General features: G+C 45.9%; 1 protein-coding gene, 1 long non-coding RNA gene and 5 other non-coding genes across 7 annotated transcripts; 2 read left to right on the forward strand and 5 right to left on the reverse strand.

Annotated features, from left to right (window-relative positions):
* Window positions 1–319: 319 nt before the first annotated feature.
* LOC134485659 (uncharacterized) lies at window positions 320–24,701 on the reverse strand. The gene is made up of 2 exons (XR_010063886.1): window positions 24,565–24,701; window positions 320–5,788 (listed from the first exon to the last, which is right to left on the reverse strand). It is a non-coding gene; the product is annotated as an uncharacterized LOC134485659 (long non-coding RNA).
* On the forward strand, window positions 2,260–2,333 carry Trnan-guu6 (transfer RNA asparagine (anticodon GUU) 6). The gene has a single exon. It is a non-coding gene; the product is annotated as a tRNA-Asn (tRNA).
* On the reverse strand, window positions 5,252–5,324 carry Trnak-cuu7 (transfer RNA lysine (anticodon CUU) 7). The gene has a single exon. It is a non-coding gene; the product is annotated as a tRNA-Lys (tRNA).
* Window positions 6,080–6,151, reverse strand: Trnah-gug5 (transfer RNA histidine (anticodon GUG) 5). Its single transcript has one exon. It is a non-coding gene; the product is annotated as a tRNA-His (tRNA).
* Window positions 6,769–6,840, reverse strand: Trnag-ucc1 (transfer RNA glycine (anticodon UCC) 1). The gene has a single exon. It is a non-coding gene; the product is annotated as a tRNA-Gly (tRNA).
* On the reverse strand, window positions 7,165–7,236 carry Trnae-cuc2 (transfer RNA glutamic acid (anticodon CUC) 2). The gene has a single exon. It is a non-coding gene; the product is annotated as a tRNA-Glu (tRNA).
* Hjv (hemojuvelin BMP co-receptor) lies at window positions 23,671–27,578 on the forward strand. The gene is made up of 4 exons (NM_001012080.2): window positions 23,671–23,810; window positions 24,689–24,892; window positions 25,266–25,813; window positions 26,326–27,578. The coding sequence occupies exons 2-4, from the start codon at window positions 24,796–24,798 to the stop codon at window positions 26,947–26,949; spliced, it is 1,269 nt and encodes a 422-aa protein (NP_001012080.1). The 5' UTR covers window positions 23,671–23,810; window positions 24,689–24,795; the 3' UTR covers window positions 26,950–27,578.
* The last annotated feature ends 47 nt before the right edge of the window (window positions 27,579–27,625 follow it).

Here is a 27,625-nt window from a genome sequence, read left to right on the forward strand (position 1 = left end):
GTTAAGTTTTTTAATGTTTTAAAGATATTTTTAATTCTGTTGTGTCTCTGTGTAGGAGGTTTGGGTGTTCTCGGAGATCAGTAGTCTGGTGAGATCCTCAGAGCGGATCTTACAGGTGTTACTTCTTAACCAGGTAACCATCTCTGGTTCATACTGAGTTTTTAAATTCAATCTGTTTATGACCTATCTTTTAAGAACAGGCTGTTGAAGTGATGTGGGGTGAAAGCAATGTATGAGAGGAAGAAAATCCCAGGTTTAGAAAACAGTGTTGGTGAAGGTGGATATTTGCAGGTATATGCACTGAAGATAGAGGCAAATGTGATAAAAAACGGTTTTATTGTTTAGTTTTTTGTTGCACACAAAGTAGTTCAAGATGGCCTAGAACCCTCTGTGGTCCATCCACCTGCCTCTGCACCCCAGGACTGGGATTGAAGCTCAGAAGGGTTTTGTTCTGGTCATTTTGGGTGATTCATTGTTTGTTTTCGTTTTTGTTATTGTTGTCTTTGGCTTTGGGGTTTTGATTTTTGAGACAGGGTTTCTCTAGGCAATAGCCCTGACTGGCCTTGACCTGGATTTGTAGACCAGGACAGCCTCAAACTCACAGAGAGCCACCTGCCTCTGTGCTGAGATTCAAGGCATGGGTCGCCACCCTTGTGATCCGCTTTGCTCCAAGAGGGCTATTTGGAGGCAGATGTAAGACAACATTATGGGGTGGCCAGCAGATCATGAGGGCATTCGGGCCGGTCTTATGCCTGTTACATGATCTCTCCTCTGGTTTTAAACAAATACACAGTGGACTTTCTTTGCAGTGGTAAAGCGGCAAGGAGGTTTTGAGGATGTTTTTTAGGAGCCATGCTACCCTAGTTTCAAATCTCGAGGTTGAAATTTCATGTCAGATGTGGCTGCCTCTGTCCCCAGTGTTCTCACATCCCTCTTCTTCCTGGCATCGATGTTCACCAACGTCCTATACTAAGCATCGTATTTTCCAGAGATAGCCCAATTCTGCCATCTTTCTACTATTATTTCTCTCAGTACTTTCGATAGAATCTATACTACCGGTGTCTGTAAGGACATTCCTTATCTGCAGGCCTGTGTCAAACACCTAAACCAAACAAGCAAAACAAAACAAAACAAAACAAAAAACTCCCCTTATCTGTACTTACAACCAACACCTCCAACAGCCGGGCATTTAGTTCCGTATATAAACCCTCATCGAAGTCCCCACACTTCCCAGGCTCCTATGTCCCCATTACCACACACCTGTAACATCCAGTTCCAGGCTGGTTTGACTTGCACACTTCTCTCCCCTGCAGTATCTGCTCCCCTTAAAACTGACAAGGCTTCTCCACCTTTCCGTTATCTCTGCCCAGAACTTTAAAACTGACCAGTTAACCGTGCTTACTCCCTTGGAGTGGCCCAGTTCCGAGGTTTAATTGCGTCCTTGATTAGGTTGTGGGCGCTCTTCCATTGAGCTGTCTGCAATCCTTTTTAACCTTTGATTTTTGTGGTGAGTTGTTACTAAATTGCACAAGGTGAATGTAGTCCAGGCTGGACTTGCGTTTGTGACCCTCTTGCCTCAGCCCACCAGAGTCTGTGGATTATAAGCCTGGATAATAGGCGAGGCTTTTTGTTTTCAACACCCCATAGTTCACACAAGCCACTGGAGGAGACCCAAGGACTAGGCCACTTGACCTTGAGAGGCGGGGAAATGGGTTTGGTTTTAGTGCACATGGAGTTCCCAAGTGAGGACCCTTGCCAGATTCTAACAACTCAGAAAGGTAGAAAACTCCTCCAAAAAACAGGTTTGCTTTTTCTCATTCTGTAGTCCTCGTAGGACTAAAAGGCCTCTAGGACATTTTTTTCTTTTGAAGCCATATGGTGGAATCTTTCTCTCCGTGTGCATGTGCGGCTGTGTCCCTAGGTGCTCCGCGTGCTCTGGGAAAGGTGAAGCTGCAGGGCAAGCGGCGGGGACGCGACCTGAGTGGGCAAGTGAGCGGCGGTGGTGACCAGTAGAGGGCAGGCGACTGTTGAGACTGAGAAACTGGAACTCCGTGTTGGGAGGAGGTCTGGGGCACGAGCCGAGTTCCACAGGATTAATATGCAAATTTGCTGAAGACCGCTACTGTTCTCAGTGTCGGGATTCAGTTTCTAGAATAGTGCGAGTTGGACAAGCCACAAAAGCGGGAAATAGTTAAAAAGACCGGAAGTCAAAAATATATTCTAAGACTAGCAAAAGGATTTACAGCCCTTACCCTGCATGTCTCTGTGGCGCAATCGGTTAGCGCGTTCGGCTGTTAACCGAAAGGTTGGTGGTTCGAGCCCACCCAGGGACGGTGCCTTTTGCCTAGTTAAAATTCTCTTCTCTGGCCATTAAGCGTCCTTAAATAATACCCGGAAGACACACACTCCACGAAAGCTTCTAACCTGCTACTATAAAAGCTTTTCTATAGTCCATGTTTGGGGTCTCAGAATGTACTCCAGAACCTCGAAATATCTATTTCTCTGCTTCACACATGTAATGACGTTATTGCATGCTGGTCCCCCATCCAGCCCTCTCCCACTTCCCTCAGAATATGACTTTGAAGAAATTACCCAATTTCCCAACTGTAGAAAAAAGGTTAGTAGGAAAACTTCCTTTGCAAATGTCACCCCACATTTGATGAAAAACGCTCTGAAACATTGGAGTACATGAATGTTGATTAAATATTAGCTACAATAGTAGTTCTTTTCAGTTGCAGGATGCATATCTCAGCTTCATTCCCTTTCCCCTCTCTTTTAAAGGAGGAGAGGTGGGATTAAATTTATTCACCTACTTTAGACTCTTTCTTTCCTTTTCTTTTTTTTGGGGTGGTGGTGGTGGTGGGGGTATTGTCCACTCTCAGTTTTGAGACGGAGTTTTGTGAATGGCCAAGCCTGCCATTCTAAATGTGTAAGACCTTGACTTGTGGCCCTTGCACCTCTGCTTCTGGAGGTAGCTGGGATTATAAACCTGCACTACCAGGCCTGACAACCTTCTGGCATGTTACATTTCTCCCTAGTTTTTGAAAATAAAACAGCAGAGTGTCATTGACTGCTGCCAGGGTAGAGGTGATCTGATTAAAACACCTCAGGCTGAGCTATCCCCTTCAAATCAAGAAATTTGCTGGGCATAGTATCGCATCCCTGTAATCCCAGCACTCAGAAGGCAGAGGCGGGCAGGTCTCTGTGAGTTCAAGGGCAGCCTGCTCTACAGAGAGAGACCTTGTCTCCAAGGGGAAGAGAGGTGAAAAATCTGTAGTTGGGAGGCTGAGATCAGAGGACCTTAGGGAGACGTATCAAGACCCTCTCTAAGAATGCACATATGCATGTGCATAGTTCTGTCTCTGTCTCTCTGTCTCTCTCTCTGTGTCAGCTACGCCTGCATAGCTAACCTGTTACCCCGAGTCGGCGAGGGCCTGTGTATTAAAAAGAAAAACACGTACACGGGTCACCCGTTTCCAGCGAGTACCACCAAGGCTTTACTGAGATCTCCTTATATACCTGAGGCAAAAGCCGTGGAAAACAAGGCAGGTGAAAATCCCCAACCAGGAAAACAAGAAAGGTCTGTGTGGTAGAAAGTCCCGAGCCCAATCAGGGGCATAAACAACTTCTTAAACAGGCTAGGGGGGGAGGAAGGGTGCCATGGAAAATCCCAGCCCCAAATCAGGGGCTAAGAGCAGCTCCCAAGGGTGTAAAAAACTTATTGCTATAGCAGGCTAAAAGGCTCAGCGAGGGAGAAGGGAAACACCAAAGTAGGTCCCAACATCTCTGTCTCTCTGTCTCTGTCTCTGTCTCTGTCTGTCTGTCTGTCTGTCTGTCTGTCTCTCCTCTCTCTCTCTCTCTCTCTCTCTCTCTCTCTCTATCTCTCTCTCTCTCTCTCACACACACACACACACACACACACACACACACATCTGAGCAGAAATAGAGCCACACACACACACACACACACACACACACACACACATCTGAGCAGAAATAGAGCACCGTCCTAGTCCTAGTCACAAGTGTGACAAACACCACCACTGTTAATTCTAATAGCGATTTTAACTTCTTAACCTATTATGTTTTTTTAGCTTTGCTCATTCCTCTCACCCTCTAGATAGAAAATAAAGATTTCCAACATAGGAGGCTGACACAGAAGCACCGTATCTCTAGGGCTAGACTGGGCTGCAAAATGAGTTCCGGTCCAGCCTGGGCAAATAGGTGGGACTTTTGTCTCCAATAAAAAGTAAAAAGGGTTTGGTGGGGTTGAGGACTTAGCTGAATGAGAGAGCAGTTTACATAATGAACTCAAAAGTCCTGGATTTGATCTCCAGTGCACAAAATAACTCCATTAATAACGTGCTGGCCTGGGTAGAAATTGCTGCGGTTTTTCTAAGGATGCTATTTGGTTCCAGTGAACCCAGAAACCAACACGGCCTGAGGGCAGACTTGGTTACAGGCTAAATGTGTCAACATCATGGAAAGACAGATGCTGTTCCGATCCTTCATTATTTGTTCACTCATCTCCCTTCACAGAAGTCCACACACTCTTGTTTGCCCCTACTCTTTTGAAGTTAAATTTCTTAGTTTTACCTATTACTCAGAGCCTGCAGTGGGCCCTTTCGTTGTAAGAATTTGAATTGCTTGGATATCATTCCTAATGTGCTTGTGTATGTACTAAGATGTGTTTTCTTACAAAAGTCATCAATCTTTTGATAGAAATAATTGCCTATTTTAAGTAGTCCTCGTTCTTGAAAGTTTCACTTAATTTTATATGTATGAATGAATAATTTAATTTCCCAAGCATCAAAGAACAAGTTGTGTCCAGCTAAAGGCCTTCTTACAGCAGAGTTCTGGATGATGTGAAGGGATGGGTTGGCATGGAACAGGGACCCAGGTCTCCCACGACTCTGAAACCCCTGGCTGGATTATTTGTAAATCCAGAGTTTGGCATAAATGGGGTAAAGTTTTGGAGTCATTTGCAGGTTTGTTTTTTCATTGTTATCATTATTAATTGTTATTGTATTGTTGGAGGGATTTTTATTTTGTTATTTTTTTTCAGTCAAGGATTCATTTAACCCAGGCTGATTACCTTGTGCCTTCACCTCCTAAGACCAGTTTACTGAAATTTAAAACAACAGTGGTGTAAATAAAAATTTAGATGCTCATGATTCTGTTCCCAACTGAGAGAATCAAAACTACAAAGGGTAGGGTTTTTAAAAAAAAAAAAAAAATAGTAAAAGGGAAGCGCCCAACGTGGGGCTCGAACCCACGACCCTGAGATTAAGAGTCTCATGCTCTACCGACTGAGCTAGCCGGGCTCTGTAGGTCTGGCTCTTCCTAGGTGTTTATAGTATGTGTGTATAATGGCGTAAGCGTTCCATTTGTTTTTATTCGGTATTAGCAACGTTCCAGAATCTATGATTTAGTGCCCTTTGTCAGATAACTCTTCATGCACAAAGACAGGTGGGTCTCTGCTTCCTCCGGCTCTTTCTGAATAGAATTACCCCGAGAGCTGGGTTTCTAGGGCGCATGGCACTGAGGAGCAGCCGACCTAGCGCGCGGACGTGGAGGACAGTCCTTGTGGCAACCGGATAGTGCGGAACGGATGCGCGGAGACTTGTATTCCTGGAAGTTGGTTCTTCTACCTTGGTGTCTTTTTCGATCTAGACCTCAGTGATGATGGCACAGGGTGTGAGGGACCCTTACTGGGAAAATAGATACTCTTCTTCGGCAGAAATTTGTTTTTAAAACCAAGTTTGTGACGCCCGAGTAACAAGGCCATCTGTTGAGGAATCGACAGACACACTCAGGTATAGCATTTGCTGCAGAGACAGGCTCCAAGTGTTTGGTTCTCGTCCGATCGATAGGGAGGTGCCGGGCTACCCCCTCCCCCTTGCAATAGGGGAGGCAAGAAGAGCCTCCTTTGCAGATCTGGCTCTTGCCAAGAGTTTAGGATCCTCGCCTTGGAGAAGTCGCGTGGAATTATTTAGGTGACTCGGTTTTACCGCAAAGACAAAAATCAGAATTTTGCTTCACTTAATAAAAACAGCTGCAGTGGGACGGTACTACCAAATGCCGTGACTCGGATTCGAACCGAGGTTGCTGCGGCCACAACGCAGAGTACTAACCACTATACGATCACGGCGAGCCACCGGGCAAGCAGCGGGTTGCGGCCTCAATTTATTGGCCTTTGAATGAGACTAGCTTTCTAGCGTTGATTTAGTGTAATTTATATGGCCGCAATGTCAACTCTGGCTCTGTAACCCCCTGATGCTTCCGCGATACTATCGCGAGCATCAATTCCTCGCTTCCCGGATTTCCCTGACTTGGGATGAGAAACGGCCGCCCGCCGCACCGGCCCACCTATGTAGTTTCTCTCCAAAGAAACAAGCCATTCTTTAGACATTCCCAAACGACATTACCATTTACGTCTCCACCCTCTGTTCTGGAATCAAAGGTTTTGTTACCAGAATGGTGCAACCAGAAAAGGGAGCAGAGCTGATGAAAGAGCCTTTCTCCAGAGCGGTGTTTCCTGGCTCCACTCACAAAGCGATACCTCCCGACCCGAAGGCAGTCCCAGAGGAGAATCACCCTCCATTTTAGATACTTCCCTAAACAATTCCAAAAGGATAGTCGTATACGTCTGTGACGCCATTCGTTGTACCAAGCAGATCCAAACGCTTGAGAGGAAGTACGGCAGGGTTTGATCACAGGGGTCAGGGATCTTCGGATCTGAACCAAGTACACAAAAAGGCAACCCTATGCGTTGGCCGGGAATCGAACCCGGGTCAACTGCTTGGAAGGCAGCTATGCTCACCACTATACCACCAACGCAGGCTAACAAGCCACTTGCTTGGTTTTCTTATGAAGGCTCAACAAGAAGTTTTGTTTTGATTTTTCTTTTTATCTTGCAAACTTGTTCATATTGAAGAAAAATCAGAACAGAAGAGAGGGAAAAAACTTAGAAGAGAGTTGACAATCTAAGATTCGTCCTGTATTGATTGCCGAGTTTAAAGAAAATTCTGATATAGGTTTCCTTTTTTTCTTTTTTTCCCTGACGTCCTTTACCACAAATGTAGAAACGATCGCACTCTCCATTTCCATATTTCAAATGATTATTTTTTTTATTTCTCTAGAAGGTTGAGACAAAAACAGTATTTCCCTGACCGGGAATCGAACCCGGGCCGCGGCGGTGAGAGCGCCGAATCCTAACCACTAGACCACCAGGGAAGCTGGTTGCTACCTCCCATTAAGCTCATATGACTCCAAGTGTGCGATTCCATTTCCTCTTTCGTCTGTTGAAGTTTAAAATTATACGTAAGACTTTCTTTGTATCGAAACTACTTTTCCAACAGGCCTCTTTTAAATAAAAAACAAGCGATAGAGTTCTCAAGCCTAGCCCTTAAGCCCTGGAAAGAATTCCATATACAGGATCACACTCTCAAGACCAGAGACAAACCTCTGCAGACAACTCATCTATAGAAAGTCAAATCGCCGGAACTAACAGGGGCTTTGGCAAAAGACCCAAGCATTTTTCTTAGAGGATATAATAAGCATCGCGGAAGGAACGCTAAACTGACCTAGGCCCGTGGTAGCCACTGGGTAGAGCAGCGCTAGCTGAAACTCCTGCCACAAACAGGTTGCGCGAGACTGGTTGAACCTCAGTTTAACTCCCTAGGGCGTCTCCCAGCTTTAAAAAAAAGGGGGGTGGGGGTGGGGGTGGGGTGGGGGAAGTACGAAAGAGTTTGAAGAAAGAAAATTGGTGTGGATTCCCATATAAAGGAACCTTGTAAAGTCCTATTCCTGCCCCTCCAACCCCCAATCAAGGTATAGCGCTGAACGTGAGGAAGACAGAGACAGACACAGAGAGAAAACAAACATAGCAAAATGTTGGCAACAAGGCAACGGACAGAACGTTTGCTATACCCTTTGTTCATTTTTGCTGTAGGTTTGAAATTGTTTAAAACAAAATTTAAGCAATCAAGAGCCGCTATTGGTCCTTGTTTGTTGTTGGGGGAGGAGGGCATGCGTGTGAACTAACCATGAAGAGATTAAATGCACAGATCAGTTCTAATAGAATAGAAAGTACCTACCTATACTTGGATGGAATTATTCTTTGGCTTGTCGTCAAACCCCTACCTACAGTGAATAAACTGCACTTTTGATAATGAATTATAAAGAAGCAATTAAAAAACGGAGTCATTAACGTTGTGTGTATAACAACAGGGACTAAGGGGGGAAAGGTAGGAGGATATGGGGATGTTTAGAGACCGGGTATCTTTCTGGTTGCTTTGATTTGTTTTTGAAGAGTATGCTAAAATGTTAAGTAGTAACCTTCTAGCTCTCTAGCTCTTTAACTCCAGATGTTTTCACTGAACTGATATCTGTGACAGTATCAAAACCCTCAGGGCAATATCTTGGAATAGGTGAAAGGAAGCAAACCTATTTCTCCGGACTTGCAGCTATTTTCTTTGGATTGCAACATTTCCTGCTAAAGAGAAAGGGAGAGGCTCAAAAAACTCAAAAGATCACTTCCAGCGGTTATATACTTAGTAAACAATAACCAGGGAGAAGACACTTTGTGGCACTGCCTGCAAATTGTAAAGGGGACTCCAGTGGCTAAATCACCCAGGCTAAGACTTTTCAGTTATGCCAAGAAACCCGAGTTCCTGTAAGTAACTCAAACTCTGGGGCAGCAAAATAGTCTTGGGTGGAATTACTTCTCTGGTTTATCCCCCATCCTTATCCGAAGTGAACAGACGAACGTTCAGTACCCTCAAGAAAAGTCAAACAACGCAAGAAATCATAAATTCAAAAGAAACATAAGCATTTGGAGGGTAAAGATGATCGAACTATATGAAAATTTTTAAAATAAAAAAACAGCATATGCAGCTCTTCAAAAATGAAGGGGAATGAGTTCAGCCTGCCTCCTTTTGGTCGTCAGTGCCTTTTCGTCGATTATTCTGCCACCTGCTGGAGATTTAGGACAACACAGGAGAACCTAGGAAAGCGTTTGTGCTCTGGGATGGGAACCTGCCACTTGTTAGAAAATGGCTCTGGGGTCCCATGAAAATGACCACACAGTTCAAAGTATCGTCAAGGCAAATAGTTTTCCTTTCGTAGAAGGAGCGGACCAACGACAAACAAATCAAGCAGGCAAACACTGGCAGCGAGGATCCTCCTAGGTTTTTTCCCTAACACAAAGGGATTCCTGTGCCTCTCCAACTTAGCCCATTGGCTAATTTAAAGTGCAGTTGATAAACAGAGCAACAGGTACAACCTAGAGCGCATATTTTTGTTTCAACAAGTGCTGGCCCTGGAGGAACTCGAATTTCTGTCAAACCATTTCCTCATGTTTTTTGATTGTTTTTAGGAAGTGTTGCCTTATTTCTCTCTTTGGTAGAAAAGGCCCTTCATTTTCTTCACATTTTCCAACCATCTGTCTCAACATTAAAGCACCAGAGCAGGGTTCTGACTCCTCCTCCACCAATCTAAGAGTGGATAGGATAAGAGGTTTCATTTTTGTTTTGTCAAACATGTACAAATAGGCCTGAATACAGAGCAGCGATAAAAAGAAATTTATTTAAACTGCCCCCACCTGGTGAAAGAAAAAAACATTACTACATCTGAGTGTACACAAGTACACAAAGTAAGATTAAGCCAGGCATTTCTCTAACTCCTCCTAATATGAGTAAAATCCCTGGACATTATGTATAAAGAGGAGACTGAATGGTGAGGAGAAGGAAGCAACCCAGACAGAAGTGGGGACTTTTCTGGGCTCCCTAGGCACCCACATAGTGCAGATTTGGAGCCTAAAAAGGCTTGGAGGCAGGAGTATTAGGTCAAAGTCATTTCAAAGGGAGTTTAAAACCAGCCTGACCACATAAGACCCTGTCTTCAAAAACAAAACATAAATAAGCATTAAAAATCCCTAAACAGGGCTGGGGATTTAGCTCAGTGGTAGAGCGCTCTTGCAAGGCCCTGGGTTCGGTCCCCAGCTCCGGGGGGGGGGGGGGGGGGGAATCCCTAAACAGCATGTGGCACCACATACCCCTAAATCCTAGATCTGGGGAAGTAGGCCAGAAGTTCAAGGCCAGCCTAGATTACACAGGTTTATGTGTAAATTATATATGAATGAATATATGAATTGAACAAAAGCCTATTGTGTCCAACCAAAGGACCAGGAGAGAGGCAACCTCATAAGACAAAGCGTCAGATAATAATGGCTGTGTCCCAACAGCACAGGAGAAAGCTCTGGTTTACTCAAAGGCTGCAGTGGGTGACCAGACTTCTGCCCTCAACTGGCCTCAGAAAAGATGGTCATCCCGACTGGATAGCACCAGAGAAAACTTAAAGCGTTTGAGTTTCACCAAAATTCAGTGATAACAAAGCAACTCGTGTCCCAGGTCACCATGGGCCATCTGGGAGAGATAAGGAGCTGCTACTGGAAATGGGTTCAGGCCAGTTGCAGGCATTGGTGGTGCTGTGGTGCTTACCTTTAACCCCAGGACTCGGGAGACAGATATAGGAGGATCTCTGAGTTTAAGGCCACCATGAACTACATAGTTAGTTACAGGGTGGCCAGAACCATACAGAAGAGACTGTGTCTTGAAAAACCAGGTAGGTAGGTAGATAGGTAGGTAGCCCTTTAATTAGAACAATGAAGATGTCAGTCTCTCTGAGGGATTGGGGACTGTGTGCCAAGGCACCGGGTGGCTTGAAACTTTTGTCAAGTAGAAAAGGGAACTTTGAGGTGAAGATTCCATCTGCAGATCTGTTCCCCTGAAGTCTCAAAGTTGTAAATAGCAGCGAGGTTGGTGTGTGGATCTGTTAGGAGCTGCAAGGAAGTCGGCGGGAAGCCGACTGAAGATGTTACTGAGCTTTTGAACCCTGATCCTCTCAGATCTTCTCAGGTTTTTAGATCATTGCTGTTCACAAAGGCCTACAGGGGACCTAGACTCCTGTGTTTGTCTGGCTGTGTGACAGGGCAGGTGTTCTCTCTCTCTCTCTCTCTCTCTCTCTCTCTCTCTCTCCCTTCCCCCCCCTCTCTTTCCCTCTTCCTCTCTCCCTTTCTCTTTCTCTCCCTCTTCTCTCTTCACCAACAGAAACAGAAAGTTAAGAAGTTTAAGATTCAAAGTCTTAAAGCATAATTCCTCCGAATGTGTAAGTTTCAACCAAAAACCATTTATCATACCTTAGGCAACATCTAGATGGCACAATCATGAGTCTGAGGCACTGTTGTTGCTTTGAAATGCTAAAGATTCAACAGGGTTTGTACATGCCAGGCAAACGCTGTATTCCTGTATTCCTGAACCATCTCCCTGGCCCTACCTGCTCTTAAGACAGACTCTGACTTGGCTGCCTAGACTGTTTCAGATTCCTAGGGTTATGATTCCCCTACCCCAGCCTCCAAAGTAGCCGGAACTCCAGGTACACACTGGTGTGCCGGACTCTAATATATTAAGATAGTCACACTAACTTGGGAGACGGGGGAATCTCTAGGAGTTTAATGCTACCCTGGTCTCCATAGTGAGTTCTAGGTCAGTTAGGACTGCATAGTGAACTATTCTGTTTCAGAGAGAGAGAGAGAGAGAGAGAGAGAGAGAGAGAGAGAGGGAGGAAACAAAACACCAAAAGACAAACCAAAGGGGGTGGAGAGATGGCTCAGTGGTTGAGACCACTAATTGTCCAGAGTTCAATTCCCAGCAACCATTGTCCTCACAGCCATCAGTAATAGGATCCAGTGCCCTCTTCTGGTGTCTTTGAAGTCAGCTACAGTGTACTGTAACTTTTAAAATAAATTGAAACAAACAAAAACCAAGCCTATAAGTGGTGGTGTACGCCTTTGATCCCAGTACTTGGGAAAGCAGATACAGTCAGACCTCTGAATTCAGGGCCAACCTGGTCTATAGAATGGCCAAAGCTATGTAGAGAGACCCTGTCTCAGAGCAAAACAAAACACAAATAAAATGACTTCAACAAGTGCTAGAGATGTAGTTGTTCATGGTAGAGTGCTTGCTTTGCACACACTCCAATCCCTGCTGCTTCATAAATCTTGATGTGGTGGCAAACACCTGTAATCCCAGCCCTCAGGATGTAGAGACAGGAGGAGCAGGCCAGGGCCCACTTCATACTAAGTACCAGACCAGCCTGGCCTACACACAAAACAAAAACATGAACGGTATCTTTGGGTTTCATTGCTGTGAAGAGACAACATGACCATGGCAACTCTTAAAGGACATTTGATTGGGGCCGGCTTACAGTTTCAGAGGTTTAGTCCATGATCATCATGGTGGGAAACAGGGTAGTACACAGGCAAACACGATGCTGGAGAAGGAGCCAGGAACTCTACATCCGGATTGGCAGGCAGCAGGAAGAGAGAACGAGCCGCTGGGCCTAGTTTGAGTGTCTGAAACCTCAAAGCCCACCTCCAGTGACACACTTCCTCTAACAAGGCCACACCTACTGCAACAAGGTCACGTGTCCTAATCATTTGAAATAGTGCCACTCTACTCTCTATGAGCCTATGGGGGCCATTTTCGTTCAAACCACCATGTAGATGGCTTAGATGGCTATAAATTAAACAGAAAGGGAAGAGCACCACTGAGGATAAGCAACCGGACCATTGGAGCCTCCAGATAGGGAGTGTTTGATGTGCAGCTGCTGTGGGAAAGTTTGGCAGCTCCTCCATGAGGCAAATATAGAACGTGCTGACTCAGCAATTCCATGCCTGGGAATAAACCTCAAAGAGCTATAAACAAGTAAATAAATACTTGTTTATGCATGCTCACTGGGACACTGTTGGACATGCCTACCTTTAGATCTCCATAAATGTAGAAACAGTTCACAGATGCTCTTCAGCAAATGAAGAGATCAAATGGAACCTGAGAGGGTATGCGGCTGTAGATGAGCGGCAGAGGGATTGCCCAGCATATGGAAGTCATGGATTCAGTCTTTAACATTGAAAACAGAAAACCCTCTTTTCAAGCGAGAGAGAACTGTACGTATTCTAGTTCAGAACGTAACCTTTCAGTCTACTGATACACGAAACCACCACTTGCCCATAAAAAGGAACGAAATACTGAATCATGCTACAAATTGGATGAAACTCAAAAGCCTTGCTCTTATGCTGGACTTGGTGGTTTATGCCTGAAATCCCAGCACTGAGTAATAAAGGAAAGGCATCAGGAGTTCAAGGGCAGCCGGGGCTACTTGACACTCCGGTTCAAAAATCCTCAAACCAGCTACCTGTAATCCTAACACTTAAAGCAGAGGCAGCAGAGGTCTATGAGTTCAAGGCCAGCCTGCTCCACATAGTCCTTGGTCTAGATAGGTCCTAGGCTCTAGCTACACTACAAGCAAAACAAAGAAATCTCACCAAACCAAGGCCACCTAGAAGCGGGACTGCAAAGTCACATACTGGATGACTTCCTGTAGTTCACATGTACAGAGTAGATAAGTTTGTAGAGACAGAAACTGGTAGTTGTCTGAGGTTGTGGAATGACTGGTCAATGGGTTCAGGGTTTCCTTTCCTTTTGGGTAGTGAAAATATCGAGCTAGACATGGGGACGGCTGCACGGTATCTGCACTGTATCAAATACGCTGGTTTTATGTGCTAGCTCGTTTGGTTTCGCTTTCGTGTTTGTTTTGTTTGTTTTTTGTGCTTGAGACAGAGTTTCTTGTGGCCCAGACTGGCCATAACCTGACAATGTGGCCAGGTCATCACCGTTAGCTCCTGGTCCTCCTGCCTCCACCTCCAGGAGCTGGGATTACAGGCATGAGCCACTGTGGTTGACTCAAGATCTTGTGTTTGAGGCCAGCCTGAACTACACAGAGATGCTAGTGCTCAAGAACTTGTTTAAAAAATGGTTTCTTTCTTTTTTACTTTTCAAGACCGGGCTTCTCCATGTAGCCCTAGGTTGTCCTGGAACTCACTTTGTACACAAGGCTGGCCTTGAACTCACAGAGATCTATTTGACCTGCCTCCCAAGTGCTTGGATTAATGTCATGAGCCATACCTGGCAAAGTAGAAAAGGGTTTTTGTTCGTCCATCTGTCTGGTTTTTTTTTTTTTTTTTTTTTTTTTTTTGTTTTGTTTTGTTTTGTTTGCTTTTTAAAGGCTGGATCCTGGGCTCATGAGAGTGGGAGAGATGGCCCCAACCCTCGAAGGCTGCAGCACTCCACAGAGCAGGCCGGGACCAGAACTAGGGAGCATGGTAGGTAGACGTGGTTCTGATGGGACTGGTGCTGCCTGAGAGAAGGACAGTTGTTGTTCATGTACAATCCTCTGGGCCAGTGACTCAGCCACTGGGATGGCTTTTAATGCTCAAATCTGAGTCCTCCCCAGAGATGCTGGGTGGGGTGTGGGGTTTGGGTGTGGTCTGAGGATCGATCGATCACACCTGCAAAGCTCCCCAGCTGGCTGCTGTGCTCACTCAGGCTTTCCGGCTGCTGCTATTTCAGGACCAGAGGGCGTGTGTCCCCGGGATACTGTACTGCTACCTTACATTCCGCTGAAACTCATACATGGGCAAGAGCACGCTAGCCTAGAGGGCCTTAACGGCTACGTATTTCCAGCTTCTTTCATGTGCTTGGCCAGTATTTGAAGACTTCATCCAGGCCAATGAGCTGAACAAGTTCCTGTGTTGTGCTGAGATTCGAGTTTAATTTAGGATAATTAACGCAATTCAAAGCTGAGGTGAAACAAGGTTCTGTGTGAATGTGTGGGGGGTTTTTTTGTTTGTTTGTTTTTTGTTGTTGTTTTGTGGGTGTTGTTTTTGGCTTTTGTCTTGTTTTTGTTTTGTTTGGTTTTTGAGACAGTTTCTCTGTAAAGCCTGGAACGTGCTCTCTAGATCAGGCTGGCCTCGAACTCGAACTCACAGAAGTCTCCCTGCCAGTGTCCTGAGTTCTGGGATTAAAGGCAAGCTCCGTCATGGCAGCCATTTGGTCTAACATTTAATGAGAATACAAGACTCTAAGTAAGAGCAGTGGCTGAAGCAGAAACCTAGCCCCCCCCCCCAAAAAAAAAGTCATTACATGATTTGCAGTAAGTGCTTGGGGACAAGAAACAACACCACCCAAGACTTGAGTTATCAACCCAAGGGCATCAGTTTCTTGTGGTAAATTCTGTCAGTCTGACTTGGTTATTTTATATACAGCATTGTAACACTGTGTCATGGGCCGGTGGAATGGCCCGGCTGAATGTAGGTTCTTTCAGGTCAGGGTAAGCTGGACCGATAGCTTGAGTCTGATCCTCTGGCCCCACATAGTTCAAGGAGGGAACCGACCTCTAAAATATGTTTGCTTGCTCATGAGCTCTCTCTCTCTCTCTCTCTCTCTCTCTCTCTCTCTCTCCCTCCCTCCCTCCCTCCCTCCCTCCTTCAGTCCCTCCATACACACACACACACACACACACACACACACACACACACACAGAGGCTAAAAGAATAAGTAATTGATTAAAAAAAATTAGGTTGGGTGTAACATACTTTTGATCCCAGCACTCAGGAGGCCAAGCCTGGTATACAGAGCACGTTTCAGGACAGCCAGGGCTAACACAGAGAAACCCTGTCTCAAAAAACATGAGGGAGAGGGAAGGAGGGAAGGGGAGGAGAGGGGAGAGGAGGGGAGGGGAGAGGAGTGGAGGGGAGAGGGTAGGAATGATTGAATGAATGGGTGTGTGTTCTGGGCCAGCCAAGGCTACGCAGTGGGACCTGTTGTTGTCTAATATTTATTTTTATTTTATGTGCTTTGATGTTTCACCTGCTTGTATGTCTATGTGAAGGTGTCAGATCCCCTGAAACTGGAATCACACACAGTTGTGAGCTACCATGCGGGTGCTGGGAATTGAACCCAAGTCTTCTGGAAGATCAGCCAGTGCTCTTAAATGCTGAGCCGTCTCTCCAGACCCAAAATGAACTTTAAAGAAGTATATTTTTCCCATGTCACTTTTTCTTTAAAATTTTTAACATTTAAAAATTTTTATCCATGAGTGCTCTATCTGCATGTACACCTGTGTGCCAGAAGAGAGTGTCAGACTCCATTACAAATGGTTGTGAGCCACCATGTGGATGCTGGGAATTGAAAGCAGGACCTCTGGAAGAGTGGCCAGTGCTCTTAACCACTGAGCCATCTCTCCCATCCCCTAAAAAAAAGTTTTGGTTTTTTAAAAAATAATTATTTAGAGACAGTATGTCACTTCATTGCCCAAACTGGTTACCAACTCATAGTGATCATCCTACCTTCAGCCTCTTAAGTGCTGGTATTTTTTAAAAATCATTTGACACAAAATAAAGTATCAGATGGGTTCTCTTCTGCTTGTGCAAGAAGTGAAAGGTTCAGGAATGTAAAGTGTAGGCAGGTCTCAGAACTCTGTTTAGCTTCCTGGCTAAACACATTCTGGAGGCTAAAGACCTCGTCTCTGTCTCTGTCTCTCTGTCTCTGTCTCTGTCTCTGTCTCTGTGTGTGTGTGTGTGTGTCTGTCTCTCTGCTACTTAGCCAGTACTGTAATCCAGAGATTGCCTCCTCTGTTCTCTCCGCCTCAGAGTCTAAGTCTTGTGTATCTTTCCTGTTTATTTCTACCTAAACACAGCCCCTGGAGAATCTACTGTAGCCACAGTGATACAAAGTGTTGACTTCTAGGCCAGCTAAATCTGGATTTGAATAGGGTGTGCCACTACTCATATTTATAACAAAGTTACAATGAAGCCTCCCAAGTCTGAGCTCCTCTGAAGCAAAGACTGTGAGCTACCTTAGAGCTTAAGGTTTGAAGACACTCATTCTGAACACTCAGCATGGCTCTGACACTGGTGTCTACAAACAGAAGCCTCTATTTTATGCCTACTCTTGGGGTAGTCTGCTCTGGGTGTCTCAGGACTGCCTCCCTGGGCCATCAGGATTTCTTTCTGTACTGACAGTCAATGTATCTTCTAAACAAGTGTTCAGTTAACCTTGTCTGAGCCTTTCTGTGCTTTCAAATGTGGCCTTACCCTAACACCCACAGAGTATTCTATCCCACTAAAAACTCTCCAGGTTAAACTCAGGCACTATGATTATTTTGTAGTCTTTCCTAGCTGAAGCTTCTTTATTGCCTTTTTAAATAAGTAGTAAAAATTATCTTCAAACAATGTCTAAGCATGGTGTGATGGTTTGTATATGCTTGACCCAGGGAGTGGCACTATTAGGAGGTGTGGCCTTGTTGGACTGGGTGTGTCACTGTGGGCTTGGACTTTAAGACCCTCTTCCTAGCTGCCTGGAAGCAAGTGTTCTGCCAGCAGCCTTCAGATGAAGATAGAACTCAGCTCCTCCTGCACCAGGCCTGCCTGGATGCTGCCATGTTCCCACCTTGATGATAATGGACTGAACCTCTGAACCTGTAAGCCAGCCCCAATTAAATATTGTCTTTTATAAGACTTGCATTGGTCATGGTGTCTGTTCAAAGCAGTAAAACCCTAAGACAGGGGTTGGGAATTTAGCTCAGTGGTAGAGCGCTTGCCTAGCAAGCACAAGGCCCTGGGTTTGGTCCCCAGCTCTGAAAAAAAGAAAAGAAAACAAAAACAAAACAAAACAAAACAAAACAAACAAACAAAAAAAAAACCCTAAGACACATAGTAAGTCCTATAGCATTTACCTCTAAAATCTGTCTCCTGATGACATCATTTTCCTGGCCACAGCCAGTGCAATTTTCTTTCTCCTCTTCAAAACCTCATTTTTAAGATTTAGACCATGATAATACTTTGAATTTTAGTTGTCACTTTTCTGTCATTCTGCTTTCTGGTATTTTAATTTTTTTTGTGAATTTATATTTTGTATTTTGATCATATGCCTCCCCCAGTCTTTTATATTAAATTAAATTTTTTTGTTTTACTTTCTATACTCTTCTTTTAATTAAAAATTATGTTTTCCTATTATTTTAATGGATGTGCTTATAATATGCACATAAACAATCATTAAAATGCAGGCAGTGGCTGTACACACCTTTAATTCCAGCACTTGGGAGGTCAGAGATAGGCAGGTCTCTGAGTCTGAGACCAGCCTGGTCTACAAAGGAGGACAGCCTGGGCTACACAGAGAAGCCCTGTATGGGAAAAGAATAATATAACAATAAACCAGGCATGATGGAACATGCCTTTAATTCCAGCCATCAAGAGGCAGAGACAGGCTGACTCTCTAAGTCCGAAGCCAGCCATGGCTACATAGACAGACCCTGTCTCAAACCCAAACAAAGCACAAAACTAAACAATTTTGACTGCTTCTTTAGCTTTTCAAGATAAGGTTTCTCTTTATAGTCCTGGCTGACCCTGGAACTTGCTCAGTAGATCAGGCAGGCCTTGAACTCAAAGATCTTTCTGCCTCTGTCTCTCAAGTGCTGGAATTGAAGGTGTGTGCTACCAGACTCTGGGTCTATTCTTCTTAAACAATGTCTTACTCGCTGTTCTATTGCTGTGAAGAGACACCATGACCAAGGCCACTCATACAAGAAAGCGTCTAATTGGGGGCTTACAGTTTAGAGGAGGAGTCCTTCTCTGTCAGGCCGGCAGGCTTGGTGCCGAAGAAGTAACTGAGACTGCTACATCTTAAGCCGCAGGCAGCAGAGACAGACACGGACCCTGGCATAGGCATTTAAAACCTCAAAACCCCAGAGATGGGCTTCTTCCAACAAAACCACAACTATGCCACACCTCCTAATCCTTCCCAAACAGACTACCAACTGGCGATTACACACCCACATATATGAGCCTATGGGGTCAAGTATCACCCTAATCACCACCACAAGCAATGTTTGTGGTTTGTTGTTTAAGACAGGGTTTCTCAGTATAGTCTTGGCTGTTCTGGAACTCAGAGATCCATCTACCTCTGTCTCTGGAGGGGTGGAATTAAGTTAGCAGTGTGCGGTGTGCACCACCACAGCCGACTAGGATTGAAGTGTTTTATTGTTTGCTTTTTGTTTGTAACAGGGTTTTTCCTCTGAAGCCCAGGCTGACCTTGAACTTCTGACCCTCTTGTCTCTTGCTGATCATCACGTTATATACCACCGTGAACCCAGCTTTCATTGGTTTTTTTGGAAGGCAAAGTAGCCTTGTATACCTAACTACAATTAGAAGAACATATTTTTTTTTCTCTTTAGCGATGAATTATTTTTTGCCTAGATACATTAACTCACTAGGAGTTATAAAATGCCAGCATTATGATTGTCATGTTTCCTTTATTTATTTTTGAGATATGGTCTCAAAATAATATTTTAACAGTAAATACTTAGATTTGCCGAAATCTGTTTCTGTGTCTAGTGTCCTAGTAGCCTAGGCCTGCGTGGACCTCTCCAGCCTCCCAAGTATGGGACCTCTCCATGCAGTGCAATATCTTCATTTATTTACTGAATATTTCTAGAATTTTCCCATCATTTTAGGATAGTTTTCATAAAGAAGTCAGAATAAAGCTAGGAATGGTGGCTCACACCTGGAACTCAAGCGTGTGGGAGGTGGAGGCAGGGGGATCATCCTAGGCTACATTTTGGATTGGAAGCTCTATTAGGGTCTCTAGAGTCACAGAACTGATGGGTGTCTCTATAGTAAGGGAATTTGTTATGATAACTTACAGTCTGTAGTCCAACTCCCTAACAATGGCAGCTTCGAATGGAAGTCCAAGGATCTAGTAGTTGCCCAGTCCCGCAAGGCAGGCAGGTGAAGAAGAGTGAATCTTCCTTCTTCCAGTGTCCTTATGTAGGTCTCCAGCAGAAGGTGTGGCCCAGATTAAAGGTGTGGACCACCAAGCCTGGATCTGGGGCTTGCTTTGTCCCAGATGACCTTGACCTCAGAGATCTCTTTGCCTTAGTCTCCTGGGATTCATAGCCACTTTGCCTCAAGATCTCCATGCCAAGATCCAGGTCAAAAACTTGTGTCTCCCAGCCTCAAGATCAGGATCACAGGTGAGCCTTCCAATTGTAGTTCATTCCAGATATAGTCACGTTGACTACTGGGAATGGCCATTGCAGAAGCTAACCTTTGAAACTTTGTCTTCGAAGATGCAGAAAACAAAGGGGGCTGGTGAGATGGTTGGGTGGGCATAGTGCCACTAGGCCTGACAACCTTTGTTGAATCCCCTGGACCCACACAGTGGAAGGAGAACCAGGTCCTGCAAATTGTCCTGTGACTTCCACACCTATGCTGTGACACACACACCTACTCCCTCCACCCACAAGTACATAAATAAAAGGAAGGAAAATTTTAAAACAAATCAAAAACAGTTAACTATTTGGTTTTTTCCATTTGCCAGCGGTTCTCAAAACGGACGTGCTTTCTCCAATAATAGCCAGTCACGTTTAACTTTTAAGTATAATTGTGAACTTAGGCTTAAAATGTTTGGTGTGTCAATCCAATATATTCAGTTTCTATTTTGATAACTAATTTGTCCTGTCTTTGGCAAGGGGCAACTATTTTCTTTTAGTTTGCTTGCTTGGTTTGAGACAGGACCTCACTCACTATGTAGCCTTGGCTAGCCTGGAACTCCTTATGTAGGCCAGGTTAGCCTGAAACTCATGGAGGTCCATCTTTCTCTGCCTCCTAAGTGCTGAGAATAAATGCCCAGCCTGATACAGCATTTTAAAGCTTCCTTGTTTATTTTGGATAATTCCTGGCTCCAAATGGGAATAAGTTATTTTTCTGGTTTCTTGGAGTGGGAAATCATACTCGTGTTCCACAACCTGGACACTAGGAGTGTTCGCTAACACGTGCTCCCTGCTTTTAGGTATTTTCATAATAAATTAGGAACACTTAAAGGCAAAATGTAATGAACACACAGTCATCTTTGCATTTAAATTTATTTTTTTTAATGTGTAAGGGTGTTTGTTTTACCTGCATGTATGTCTCTGTGCATCTTCATGCAATGCCCAAGGAGACCAGAAGGGGGCTCCAGGTCCCTTGGAGTGGTTTAGAATTACAGAGTTTTTACTTAACTTCATCAACATGAGTCAGCATTTCTATCCCACATCAAAGATCATGGTTCTCAAAAAACCCAGTATTAGCCACCTGTAATTATAGCACTCAGGAAGTTGAGGCAGGAGGATTGCAAGTTTCAGGCCAGCCTAGGCTATATGGTGAGACTTTGTTTCAAACCAAACCAAACCAAACCAAAAACCCACCATTATTACTTAACTTAAAAACAAGATTTTTTTTTTGAATGTGTATCTGTGTGTGGGTTGAGTGGTTCCCAAAGAGACCAGAAGAGAGCACTGACTCCCCTGGAGCCCCCTCATGTGGATGCTAGAAACCAAACTCAAGTCCTGTACTGACTGGTTTTGTGTGTCAACTTGACACAAGCTGGAGTTATCACAGAGAAAGGAGCCTCAGTTGAGGAAATGCCTCCATGCGACCCAGCTGTAAGGCATTTTCTCAATTAGTGATCAAGGGAATGGCCCAGCCCATTGTGGGTGGTGCAGTTCCCGGGTTGGTGGTCTTGGGTTCTACAAGAGAGCAAGCTCAGCAAGCCAGGGGAAGCAAGCCAGTAAGAAACATCCCTCCATGGCCTCTGCATCAGCTCCTGCTTCCTGACCTGCTTGAGTTCCAGTCCTGACTTCCTTTGGTGATGAACAGCAATGTGGAAGTGTAAGCTGAATAAACCCCTTCCTCCCCAACTTGCTTCTTGGTCCTGATGTTTGTGCAGGAATAGAAACCCTGACTAAGACAGGTCCCTTATAAAACCAATACATGCTCTCAACTGTGACTTTATCCCTCCAGCCTTCGCTAATTTTTTTAAAGCCCACAACATACTCACAATAGTTCCAGGATAATACCAACACCACTGTCAATGATAATGAGGACTGTAAAATACTGTGTACTAGTTGGGCACAGTGGCCCCTGCATGTCACCTGTCACCATCAGGACAACTGTCTCAATCATAACGAGTTCTAGACCAGTTGGGACTACACATACAACACCCTGTTTCAAAACAACAACTTCCTTAAAAATACTTATTTTTTAAAAATTTTATGTGCATGTGTGTATGCCTGAGTGTATGTATGTATGTGCAACACATGTGTGCAGAGGCCATCAGAGGTCAGCTGAGGGCATTGGGGCCCCTGGAGTGGAGTTACAGTTAGAAATGAGCTGCCATGTGGGTTATGGAACCGGAATCCTCTGTCAGAGCAGCACGTGCTTTAACCACTAAACTATCCCTCCAGCCTCAAGAAATTATTTTTTTCGCACATATTTTTGGTTTCAGAGTATATGCCACTTTGTATATTATAGACAACTTAGTATGTCTTAAAGTCACTTGATTAGTTTAGCTGGGGGAATTTTACGGAATAAAAGTTCTTGGGATGTGGCTGGTGAAATGGCTGAGCAGGTAGAGGCACTCACTAGCTACCAATTGTGACATTTGGTCCCTAGCACCCACATGGTGGGAGGAGAGAGCGGACTCTGTAAAATTTTTGACATCCACAGTGGTACACACAGACACACAGAGAGACAGACATACTCTAAGTAACTTAATATAAAAGAATATTATTGTAATATGGTCATGTATAGTTCAGAAAAAACTAAATTCATATAAAAAAAAAACCCTGCATGTTCCCACTCTTCTCTTTTGTGGACTGTGTGTGTGCATGTGTGCGTGCACGAGAGTGTGTGTGTGTGTTTGTGTGTGTGTGTGTGTGTGTGTGTGTGTGTGTGTGTGTGTGAGGACCATGTGGACCTGTAGGCTGTGAGCTGGATGTCGAGCTGACAGGGCTGGAAGCTTTGGTGACACACTTTGTAATCGGTCCTATGCTGCTTTCCCTTGTCCCAGAAGTGCCGCCAGGTGAAAAGACGGGACATGGCTAAATCCTTGGTTATAATAGAGTCTTGAACAGTCTTTCTATGAAAGCATAGTCCCGAATCTCTTCTTTCCCCATTCACCTATCTGGCCCCACTTCTCTGTGGATCGGTCATCTTCAAAACCAGTTCAGCTTCCCACTGCCCCCACCACCCCCGAAACCCGGAAGCTTCTGTTTTTTGTGTTTGTATTGACGAGGAGGAGGGATTGTTGCACACACTAGCGTAATGGAAAAGGTGGAGATAGAATAGACAGCTGCAGAGATCTGATCCGGACAGACAGAATAAACCCTCCTCCGAAACAATTCTGCTCTCGGGTTTCTTCTCCAGACAGCTGGCCTTTCGGCTTCTGAAATAGTTGGCGGAGATGGGGGAGGGTCTCTGAACTACGCCTGCCATCCATCTTCAAAGCCAGCTACCTCTACGTACCATGTGTGGAAACTCAGTGGCATCCTCAGTAAAGAGAGGATGAGAACGGTGAGTGACAGGCGTCACACAAATCACCACCAGCCGTCTTACAGGCCGGGAGCTCATTACTGAGAACGCTAAAGGACCTGAGTGGCAGGTCATACAAGCTGCAGTTGGACATGGGACTTGGCCATCGTTCTCTCTTTAGGCAGTCCCTCACTTGGTACCCAGCATTCCCATATTCCCTCTTTATTTTGCTCATCATTCCTGCTGCCTTAGCTCCCACACCCTACTGCCACCAACGTTCCTGGAATTTTGGACCTAGCTATTTTTAAAACTGTCAACTCAGGAGGCACCTCCCTCCTCCTCTCAGCTGTCCAGTGCTTGGGCCAACCATATACTCTCCCTGCCCCCTCCCCCCACACCAAAGCTCCTCTGGCTCTCTGACCTCGGTGAGATTGCAGCCAGTCCGGGGGATCGGGGACAGACATGGAGAAGGAGATGGAGGACCCCCTGGCTGGAGCAGACCAACAGAATAGGCAACTATGGCTGGAGAACCGGGTATCAGAGTAATGCTTGACCTCGGGAAACAGTAAGTCTAGATGAAATGGCGGTTGCTTTGATAAGCTTTTGGGTCGAGGCTAGAATTTCATAAAGTTACAGACATCTGTTCTGAAAACTAAGATCTCTCCTTACCAGATACCCCAATCTTCACTTTTGGACCGCCTGCTCATACACTTATTCCAAAGAAGGGTTTTGACAGGAGAAAGGGAGACAGACCCCTCCCAATATCTGTTCCCCTCAAAAGACCAGGAGCATCTGGATTGTGTTTTTCAGTTGGGTCTGGAAAAACAGACGAACCGTTGACTAGGCAGAAGCAAATATTAATTTGAAAGCTTGATTTGTACCCCATCCTGTGAGAGCGGGATCACGTCAGCCCTCTGGAGAGGCTGAGAGATCGCCTGGCTCCCTTTTCACTGGGAAGATGCCATCCTAGACGGGCATCTGCCTACCATGCTACCCTTTGTGCCCTTCTATCACAGTGAAGAAAACAAAATGGTGGGTGGCTTCTGGATGGGAGGGACGAATAAGAAGTGCGGTCTTAAGCATGATCAGGTCCCAGCATTACTGGGACCCACTGGTCTAATTAGGACCCACTTTCCCCAGGGAGCTTCCATTTTTTGACCCATCTGCTATTTCAGGATGGGGCAATAAAGTGGACTCTGTCCACTGAGGTCACTCAACCTTCCCTCCACCACCACCACCCCGCCCCCGTAGGCATATTGCACAAGGGATCCTAAGGTGGCCACAGGAGCAGGGCACAAAGGCTCACCAGCCACACTCACCGCTCACCGGCTGGAAGCCTCCTTCTTTCCAAGATCCAGTCTGCTTACTTTTTGTCTTCATCTCCTCAGATTCTCTACCCACCATCTTGACTAATCTTCAACCCTTCTCTTTCCCCACACGCAGCCAAATTTCTTCTTCCGATCGCAGAAGTAGTACTCGGCGAAATTCACTAGGTAGGAGGCTCCTCATCTGGGAAGAACCGGTGCCTGGGGGGACCTGGCTGGATAGGTATGGGGGATCGAGGCCGGTCCCCTAGTCTCCGGTCCCCCCATGGCAGTCCTCCAACTCTAAGCACCCTCACTCTCCTGCTGCTCCTCTGTGGACAGGGTAAGGAAGGGCCAGGGGCGGGTTGGGCATGTCTAGAGGTTAGGTAGGAGTGAGCACAGAGGGATGGGTGCTATGTCCCAGTCACCTGCCAACTCTGAAAGAGGCCTGTCTTGTTTCCCATTTAACTTGAGGAAGGACACAGATGGCGTCCCCAGGGAAAAGAAGTCTGACTGCTTTACATGTTTTTAGTAGAGGAGAGGAAGGAAGGAGGCGAGAAATAGGAGAATAAGGAGGCTGAAGGTTGGGGTTGGGAAAGTGCCCACGCTGAGTGGGAGGAACGGTGGGATGGCGGATGCCTTTTGGCAGTTAGGCGAGTACTGGACTTGGATAGAACCTGAGTCTCACTTCACTGTCCTCTCCCTTCCATCCCCAGCTCACTCCCAGTGCAAGATCCTCCGCTGCAATGCCGAGTACGTCTCGTCCACTCTGAGCCTTCGGGGAGGGGGCTCACCGGACACGCCACATGGAGGCGGCCGTGGTGGGCCGGCCTCAGGTGGCTTGTGTCGCGCCCTGCGCTCCTACGCTCTCTGCACGCGGCGCACCGCCCGCACCTGCCGCGGGGACCTCGCTTTCCACTCCGCGGTGCATGGCATAGAGGACCTGATGATCCAGCACAACTGCTCACGCCAGGGTCCCACGGCCTCGCCCCCGGCCCGGGGTCCTGCCCTGCCCGGGGCCGGCCCAGCGCCCCTGACCCCAGATCCCTGTGACTATGAAGCCCGGTTTTCCAGGCTGCACGGTCGAACCCCGGGTTTCTTGCATTGTGCTTCCTTTGGAGACCCCCATGTGCGCAGCTTCCACAATCACTTTCACACATGCCGCGTCCAAGGAGCTTGGCCCCTACTAGATAACGACTTCCTCTTTGTCCAAGCCACCAGCTCCCCGGTAGCATCGGGAGCCAACGCTACCACCATCCGGAAGGTCAGAGATTCAATTTCCAACCTACCTTCTTGAGTCTTCTCAAGCTCCATCCGCCATACCACTCCTTTTTCCCACTAGTCCTCAGCCACCCAGCTCCCTGTTCCTTGTCTTTCCCAAACATTCCCTTCCATCTTGAATGGCTTCCTTCCATCAAACGTTTGCTCTTGTAAATGTGATTCCTCTTGATGGGAATTTCATTCAAATGCAGGTAACACTAAAGAGGAGGCTGAGAACTGGGACTGGCAGAGCTGGGGCAGAGAGAGAGAGCGAGAGAGCGCGCGCACTTCATTTCTTTTGGAAGTTGCTGAGATATATAGATAGAGACAGACAGACACAGAGACAGATTGAGATTAGGAGGTTGAGCAGGGGTCAGGACACAATAGGATCAAGGACCGAGGACCAGGAAGAATCTCTGCATCTCTGCTGGGATCAGATCCCTGACTCTCTGTGCAGCTTGATTGGTGTGCGGATGCTTTGAGCCCTAATTAACTAATTTTCTCTCTTGTCCTCAGATCACTATCATATTTAAAAACATGCAGGAATGCATTGACCAGAAAGTCTACCAGGCTGAGGTAGACAATCTTCCTGCAGCCTTTGAAGATGGTTCTGTCAATGGGGGCGACCGACCTGGGGGCTCGAGTTTGTCCATTCAAACTGCTAACCTTGGGAGCCACGTGGAGATTCGAGCTGCCTACATTGGAACAACTATAATCGTTCGTCAGACAGCTGGACAGCTCTCCTTCTCCATCAGGGTAGCGGAGGATGTGGCACGGGCCTTCTCTGCTGAGCAGGATCTACAGCTGTGTGTTGGGGGATGCCCTCCGAGCCAGCGACTCTCTCGCTCAGAGCGCAATCGCCGTGGGGCGATAGCCATAGATACTGCCAGAAGGTTGTGTAAGGAAGGGCTTCCGGTTGAAGATGCCTACTTCCAATCCTGCGTCTTTGATGTTTCAGTCTCCGGTGACCCCAACTTTACTGTGGCAGCTCAGTCAGCTCTGGACGATGCCCGAGTCTTCTTGACCGATTTGGAGAACTTGCACCTTTTCCCAGTAGATGCGGGGCCTCCCCTCTCTCCAGCCACCTGCCTAGTCCGGCTTCTTTCGGTCCTCTTTGTTCTGTGGTTTTGCATTCAGTAAGTAGGCCAGCAACCCGTGACTAGTTTGGAAACGGTTTGAGGAGAGAGGTTGATGTGAGAAAACACAAAGATGTGCCAAAGGAAACAGTGGGGACAGGAGACAACGACCTTACTCAATCACACGAGGTTGCAGTCCAGGGCTGAAATGACCCTAGAATAAAGATTCTGAGACAGGGTTTTGCACTCCAGACCTTGGTATGGGCTCCCCATGAATTTCCCCATTAGTGATTTCCCACTTGTAGTGAAATTCTACTCTCTGTACACCTGATATCACTCCTGCAAGGCTAGAGATTGTGAGAGCGCTAAGGGCCAGCAAAACATTAAAGGGCTGAGATATCTTAAAGGCAGAAACTAGAAAAGGGGAAACCATGATTATCTATAAGAAAATCAAAAGAGGGGTTTGGGAATTTAGCTCAGTGGTAGAGCACTTGCCTAGCAAGCGCAAGGCCCTGGGTTCGGTCCCCAGCTCCTAAAAAAGAAAAAAAAAATCAAAAGAGAAAAAACTAATTAAGGCAAGCTTTTTGGTTCAGAAATGAAGTGGGCATTGTCTGGCAGAGGAAGTCAGCTTTTGGAGACTGGCACCAACATCTCCACCCTTCCTACTCTGTTATTAAAGTGACGAATTCCCCATCCTGTCCTCTCTTGCCTGTGTTGAATTGCTTTACAGATCTGTGGCA

Source organism: Rattus norvegicus, chromosome 2 (assembly GCF_036323735.1).
Source record: "Rattus norvegicus strain BN/NHsdMcwi chromosome 2, GRCr8, whole genome shotgun sequence".
In the NCBI taxonomy this organism is placed as follows: domain Eukaryota; kingdom Metazoa; phylum Chordata; class Mammalia; order Rodentia; family Muridae; genus Rattus; species Rattus norvegicus.